Raw genomic sequence first — 8,033 nt, forward strand, 5'->3', positions numbered from 1 at the left:
GGGGGCGGAGCCGCCGCGCCCACGCCCGTGGGCGGTGCCCGGGCCCGGGGCAGAAAGGGCAGCGACCGCCCAGGCACTGCCTGATCTGCTGCCAGAGCGGTATCGTTTCTGTGAGCAATTACGGGAAACGGGTCAGGGACAGAAGGGATGTCTGGAGATCGTACAGCCTAATCCCCCTGCCGAGGTCACCCGGAGCAGGTGATACAGGCATGCGTTCGGGTGGGTTTGGAATGCCTGTTCCAGTGAGCTACTACTTTTGATGGAAAGTTTTTCCTTATATCGAGGTGGAGCTTCTTGTTTTTTATTTTATGGCTATTGCTCCTCATCCTGTTACTGGGTAGCACCGAAAAGAGCCTGATACCATCCTCTTGTTACCTGCCTTTGAGATGTTTGCATGCATTGATGAGATCCCCTCAGTCTTCTCCAGACTAAACAAGCTCAGATCCTGCAGTCTGTCCTCTTAAGAGAGATACTCCAGACCCCTCATCATCTTGTGACCCTCCACTAGACCCTCTCCAGTAGCTCCATGTCTATTTTGTACTGAGGAGCCCCAGAACTGGACACAGTATTCCAGATAAGGCTGGTGGGTCCATAGGAAGTGGCTGCTGTGGGAAAGGGGGAAATGTTGCAGAGAGCTGGTGCTACTCGAGATCGTGGCCCTGGTGTGAGAGCACCACTGGTCCTGGATGGGGCACTGTGCTCTGACACACAGGCAAGAGATTTCACAGAATCCCAGGTGGGTCAGGACCACAGTGGGACACCTGGTCCAGCCTCTCTGCTCAAGCAGGGCCACCCCAGAGCACATGGCACAGGACTGTGTCCAGATGGTTCTGAAATATCTCAGGGAGGTGACTCCACAGCCTCCCTGGGCAATGTGTCCCAGTGCTCAGTCACTGCACAGTGAAGAAGTTCTTCCTCAGGTTTAGGTGGAACTTCCTGTGGATCAGTTTCTGCCCATTCTTGTCCTACTGCTTGGCACCAATGAGAAGTGCCTGGCTCCATCCTCTTGGCTTTAGATATTTATATGCATGGATGAGATCCCCTCTCTGTTCTCTTCTCAAGGCTGAACAGGCCCAACTCCCTCAGCCTTTCCTTGTTAGAGAGATTCTCCAGTCCCCCAATCGCCCTCATTGTCCTCAGGTGCACCCACTCTGGGAGCTTCATGTCTCTCTTAATTTGTCTCTTAATCAATTATCTTTCTTTATTTCCCCTGTATTTCCCGTGTCATTTAAAACCCCAAACTGGTCAGATCTGTTTCTGTGGGTTAACCTGAGCACAGGCCTTGTACATGGCCATGGCTGAACACCCGAACCCTGTCCTTGGCTGTTACTGTGGGACACACAGCTTGAACACCACATGTGGTTGAAGTTTCCCTATGATGTCTTTTATGAGCTGTTTATTATAGCAGCTGGCATTTCTCATTGCAAGGAAATGAAATAATAAATTCATTTTCAGAGTAGTAAGTGGTTTTTCTACCACCTGCAGCAAACTGCTGTGAGATCCAACATAATTCCCTACTAAGTATAAAATATTTTGATATTTTTACTCAGTGGAAGTGTATTAGAACAACATAAAATCATTCATGGTTTTTGGACTGATTTCCATAGGAACAGACAAAGCCAAATTGATCTCCATGATACACAGACTCAGAAGTATGCAATGCACATTAAAGGCCAAATAATACAATGTTACAAGTGATTCAAAAATTCACTCTGAGTCATCAGATTATTGAACTTTAGCCTGTTCTACGTGAAATTCTGAGCTAGCAGGTGTAAATGCAGGATGTCTGCTATCCACTGAAGCTCAGGGCAGCCTTCTTTTATCCCCATTTGTCATGCTTACAGGTAAGGCACTGCAAGTTTGTTCATTGTATGCAAATAAATAGATAATGCACTTCATTTGAAGCTGTGAAAAATTACTACAGGCAACTAGGGACCACAGACCTGTGGCAGACAAACATTTCTTCATGTCTCATTGCCTGAGCAGTACAGTATTTAATAAAGGGAGTTCTAAAAGTGGAAGTTTTTGTGAAGTTTTTCAGATGAGGAAGTCTTAATTCTCTGGGCACAGAGAAAAAGGAATCTATTCAAGCTGTAGCAAAATGCCAGCCTATGAAAATGAAAGTTCATCTTGTTCCCTCAACAATAGGAAGTGCCTGAGAGAGATTTCTTTCTTGGGGAAAGAAGGGAAGATGATTAAAAAAAAAAGGTAGGCCTGATTCACAGGTGCCAATAAGAACACAGTAAAATAACATAAAATGCATAGGTCAGTGGGGATTTCCATGATGCACTATTTTATTATTGCCTGCTTTTGTAGCAGTTTGATGCTAGACTTTTTGATGCATTGCCAAAACATAACTGCAAACCAGTAAATGCCAGAGTTCATTTTCACTTTCAAAAATCATTTTACTTTTGCACAGTTATTGAGATAAAGCAATGCAGTCAATCCTTCTGCAATGGTTCACTAATCTTGAGAGAATTTAAACCCACATTTTCAAATAGGAGGTGCACCAATCAGTTGAGAACTTTGCACCTTACGTTGGAGAATGATTTGTCAAAACACTGCTTGCAGGGAACAGAGCAAGCCACAACCAATGCACTGTGGGCTGCTCATCGAGAAGTTTGTAAGGTTTTTATTCTTGTATTTTATTACCAGAGAATCAGCAGCCTGCCCTGGATTTCTGCCTTTGCCTTCATGTTTTCTCCCAGTGACCACAGCCCTGGGACCCCAGATTTGGCAGGGGCAGATCGTAGGTGTTGCCTGGTCAGACAGCTGTGGTCAAACAGTATCTGGTATCAAAGGATTTTGAGAAATGCTATCTTTTGGTATTTCTTAAAATGACATAATTATAAAATGCTTTCCTAAAGCACAGATAGATAGACTTTTATGTAGTTATTAATATATATATAAAATTATTGACAATTTAATAATTTGTTTATGCTTTTATACAGTCACTTTAAGTAGTGCAACCTCGTGCAGCCAGGACAGTCTTGGCTGGGGGAATTCCTCAGACTGTGGTGGAAAGATCTCAGGACAAAAGTACAACTCGCTGTATCTGGTTTCCCCCTCCATAGCATGTTCCCCTAATTAACCTCCATAAAGCTGAACACAGGATGCACAAGAGAATGCCAATTACAAAGACAAAATTAACATAATTTATTCATAAAATCATTTAAGACCAATGTATTTTTAACAAATTATGCAACCAAGTCCTAGTTTGTACAGTTGTGTCAGATTCTTTGCAACTGTTATAAAGAACTTCTATAGCAAGGAACAGCAAAATAATTTTTAATTTTCATTTATTTCCAGGTCATCTAGAAATACTCCTACCAGCCTACAAAAGCATCAAGAGAGTGGTTATGTTTTAAAGAATTTAAAAACTTCAGTTTTCAAGAATTTCTGAGTCTCATGCAAGACCTGTAGGGTTTAATTAGAAGTATAAAGCAGAAAGAGAGCATTTAAATTCAACAGCCAAGATTTCAGGCACGTCTGCTGCTCAGGAGCTGATTAACTTCCTCATGTCAATTAAGTGTTTGTTCAAGGATAAAGATGATGATAAAGACCCACATTCAGGTCTTGTCTGATCATGGAGGGAGAGAAGGCAAAATGGAAACTTGCAGCTCACAAAGTGAGGAATGATGCACACCTCCATGCAAAATGCTGTCTAGCTTTTCCCATAATGAACCTGGAATCTGGGCAGCCAACCAGGATGTGGAAGTGAGAGCACCTGTAATTTCCAGGTATTCTGGGCACAAATGAAGGAGATATAATTGGATATAAGACTTTACAAAGTAAAAACATGAGTGTGTGATTAAGTATTTCAGGAACACTATCAAAAAGACAAAAGTTGGAGGCTGTGTTGTCCAAAAGAGGTAGAGGCGTCTTAATAGAAAATATGGGGTGCTGCTGGTTTATCTACAACAGATCAATGCTTGGTTAAGTGACTGGGAAATGTTCTGTGTTCTTGAAAGAAACACAGGAAAAAGTTTTCATTTCATAACTTTAAAAAAAACTGGAAGAACACCAAAGTTGGAACATAAGCTGTTCTAAAACCCAGAATTGTTCAGTGTTCCAGTTATTATTCGAATTTTTAATGCCAAAATTGATATTGACTTGTCACTGAAAATTGACTGGGAAATAAAGAGGGATTTTTGCAGAACAATACCATCCAATTTCTTATTTTCAAAAGAATTTAGATCCCGCTTTTTTGAATGGTTAACATAGAACTCTGCATTTCAAGTGGCTCTCTTACATCTCAAACACGTCAGAAGGCTCTTCCTTCTATACCAAACTTTATTCTTTAGATTTCAAATGTCTTCCCATAACAATATAGCTTTAAAGATTAAGTGTATATCAACACAGCTTAAATGTATATATACATATTTTTTTGCCATTATCATCAGGATCTGTTGAATCCAATCTTTATGTCTGTTTCTGAAAAAGCATAGCAATTAATAATTACCATAAAAATTCAGAAAAATATTCCAGTTATTTAGAACAGTTACACTTCTGTTTTTTCCCCACTTAAATATCAACAATGCCTGTATTCACTTCAGTGGTGAAGTTGATGAAAGGAGAACATTATAAAAAGTAACCCTTAAAATGTTGCTCCATTCCATTCACAAATGTCGAGACAAATTAAAGTTCAGCATATGGTTCAGTGTCACACAGAGATACTCATGGAAGGGAAAATCAACAGCTTCTGTTACAGAAATTGCTGTAATTTTCATGGCATTATCAAATCTGCTCTACTTCATTGCCTGAAGATACGAAGGCCAATGTAAAAGGTTTTTAATAATGAAATGGACCTATAAAAATTGGAAAACTTTCTTCTCTGGTAATCTCAAATTTAAGAAAATGAACAGCTATTCACACAATATCATATTGCAGTGGGCTGTTTGACAAGCTGGACAGATCTGAAGGCAGATTACAGAGCTGCCACAGTGAATCTCCCTAATTACTGACTGACAGGTTCTGCCATTTGTAGCTCAGAGCATGAGGATTGCGCGGGACTGAGCTCCACCGGCTGGAGAGGACGGACACTCTCCCTTAGGATGCAGAGAGGGTTATTCACAAATTCACTCTGCTCAGTCCCATTTCCCATCTACATTTGAATTAAAAAAGAGGACAGCGTCGGTTCTCTGGGATACAGTGATGCCATCTGGCAATGCTGAAGCCGTAGCAACCACAGCACCGGTCCCACCATGGAGAGGCTGCTCCAGAGCGCCCCTGGCCTGGGCAAGAGCACGATTTACTCGTGAAGGGCAGCTCTGGAATTTTATGGCGAAGTGAAATCTGTAAGGATTCCACCCTGGCATTTTTGAAGGGACTGGAACAATGAACAAGCTCCCAGGACAGAAGCTTCTGGGTGCCGGACTCTCTGAGGCGACAAAGGGCACATTGTTCGGGAGCGCCATCCTTCCATTGCCGGGCTGGAATACCAATGTGTCTGCGGGATGACGGCAGGCAGGGCACGGCGGGCGCAGGGCAGGGAGGCGACAGGCGGAGGGAGGCGACAGGCGGAGCCTGTGCTGGTGCACACTGACCCCCGCTGGAATGCGCTCCGGGAGGAGACGCAGCGGCTGCACGGGCAGACACGAGCCCTCGAGGTGGCTCGCGGTAAGGAAGTGGAAATGGAGCAACGTCACCACAAACACAACTTGTGATGTCACAAGCCCCCACTTATCAGGCTTAATAAAGATAAAAGGATTTTGTCCTAAGCGGATTTTTCAGCTTTTCCCTCTAGTGGAGGTTTCCTGGGACTTCAAGCGCGACTACACACTGTAACCACAGAGTGACTCCACCATCCCCAGGCGAGTTCTGGCACAGGGGTCTGGATACCGACTCCTCTCAGAACAGTGAAGGCTCACTGTCCTCTACACGCCAGAAACCTGCTCAGCCAGAATGAGCGAGGGCAATCAGACACTTTGAATAATTCAAGCGGCAGAAGTCCCTCTCTGACCAGCTGGGAGGTGCAGTTCCTGATCGAATGTGAACTCCTCTATGTTGCAACACAAACCCAAACGCTAACCCGTGTTACTACTGAAAGGCGCTTTAGGTAAGTTCAGAAAGAGTTAGGGGAGCAGCTCTCACCAGTTCGTAGTTTTGGGGAGCCTGGATGAGCAGTGATGTCCACCTGAAGCATGGTGAGGTAGTAACTTCTACTGATCCACCAGGGACAAGTTCCACATTCCTCCTCCCACAGTGAGCACTCACTAGTGGCACCAGCTTAATGGGGCAGGAGGAGCTGAGGGGTGAGGGGGGAGAAAAGTGAGAACTATAAATGGATTTGCTGAGCAAAACTGAATTCCTGATTTTCACCATTTGTTTTGATTTTCTTAGAAAACAGCTGCATGCAATTTATGCTCTAGGGCAGAGAATCAGGCTTATTGTTTATGTATGTCAGAAGCAGGAATCTACAATTCACCTTTTCTATTACTGTACAATGTGCTGGGGCCACCTAACTCAATTATGCCATATTTTGCCAAGCCCATGGTTTAGGATAGGAAAATGGCCCCAGAAGCATCCTGCAGAATTTTATTACCCCACTAAACTCAAAGGGAACTTGTACAGTTCCTGTCAAAAAGGAAGTAACAGTCCCTGCCCAAGCATTTCTTGATACCTGGTTTCTGGGGTTTATTTAAGCCAGTTGGTTCCAGAATTGCAATACTTGGATTCTCATAGAACACATAAGCACTCTCCAACTCCTTTGACTGTGGTCAAACTACCTCTCTGGCTGTCTAAACAAAGTTGCTGGATGCTGCACTGAAACAAATAAGTGTTCCCTTACTGTCGTTTGTTAGGAAAGCTGTAGGGACAGGAATTCCTGCGTTCTGACCAACAACAAAAATCTGGATGGTTTCAGAAGCCACCAAAGCTGCTTTACTTAGGGAAGAGCTCTAAATCCTCATTCTCCCAGAGCTTTGAACACGTTGCCCATTTGACCTAACCACATAATAAAACATTGATGCTCCAGCTTTTATTCGATTATCATATCACTTACCTTCTGTTGCCACAGCAAAAATATCTGATACATAAGTAATGCACAGACAAATCACACTAGCAACCACCACAGTTAGAAAGGAAAGGATGATGCAGACCAACAAAATTTTACTCAAAAGGTCTTGCTACCACACGTCCTGAAGTCTGAGAAGGCTACATTGTTTAAGATTTCAAGTAACAGATGTAAAAAAGAGATTTCATTCGTTCATAAATTGAATGAAAAACTAAAATGAAGGGCCTTAGCTGCTCCCTCAGTCCTGCTCATGGGTTCTGCTGTTACTGCTACTTCCCTCTATGCTTCGGGCATCAGGTAGCTAAAAAAATACCAACAAAATCAACCAAAATTAAACACACACAGAACAAAGAAAATACCCAGTGGAACTTTTAAAAGCAGAAATCTACAACATACACAGGACAAATGAGAGAGTACAGCCCTGAAATTTTGTTTGCTGTTTTCCCTGACTCACCATTTATTTTTCTCCTTTATAAATAGCTTGTTCTCCGTATTTAGTGCTGTATTCTTATAAGAGATCAAATCGAAAGAATTTTAAGACAGTTTTCTGTACTTCAGTTTCTAGAAATGAAACAAAGATTTGTTAGGTTATCTATGGAAAAGGCAAACAGTTAATTCAGAGCAAGTAATTTTGATTGCCTAAGATACTTACCCACAACCTGCTGATAGTAGGTGCTGCTTTCCTTTTCTAAAAAGCCGTGTGCATTCAGCTTGCCTTGCTTTCTTATTTTTTTAAAAACCTTCATAAATTAAAAGTTGTATTTGAAACACAGCATCGAAATCTTCAGGACTGCAACAGGACATTCTCTGCCTACCTGCTCCCCAAAGTATTTTTTGGAGAAAACAACAATCAACTCCATGGCAAAATGACTCATTTTATATTCAACCTTGGTTTGCAAGGAAGCTTATACAGAGGGCCATTAAAAAAAGTATTCCAGCCTCCAGCTTCTCCTTTTTGTTCAAGTAAGCTGCTCAGAGAAGGCCTGCCATGGATCTTATGGACAATATCCACAGCATG

At 42.6% G+C, this 8,033-nt stretch overlaps 1 protein-coding gene across 2 annotated transcripts in view; it reads right to left on the minus strand.

Annotated features, from left to right (window-relative positions):
- DEPDC7 (DEP domain containing 7) overlaps positions 1-8,023 on the minus strand; it is a 16,625-nt gene extending 8,602 nt beyond the window's left edge. The window contains exons 1-2 of one of the 2 annotated variants that reach the window (XM_017726353.1): positions 7,470-8,023; positions 6,094-6,247 (exon numbers count right to left, since the gene is read on the minus strand). In XM_017726353.1, the coding sequence (XP_017581842.1) occupies positions 6,094-6,145 (52 nt within the window). In that variant the 5' untranslated portion in view covers positions 6,146-6,247; positions 7,470-8,023. Of the gene's footprint in view, positions 1-6,093 lie in introns of both variants that reach the window. The other variant, XM_017726352.1, reaches the window with a different exon arrangement.
- Positions 8,024-8,033: the final 10 nt, after the last annotated feature.

The sequence above is a fragment of the Corvus brachyrhynchos genome, unplaced genomic scaffold (genome assembly GCF_000691975.1).
Source record: "Corvus brachyrhynchos isolate BGI_N302 unplaced genomic scaffold, ASM69197v1 scaffold281, whole genome shotgun sequence".
Classification (NCBI taxonomy): Eukaryota; Metazoa; Chordata; class Aves; order Passeriformes; family Corvidae; genus Corvus; species Corvus brachyrhynchos.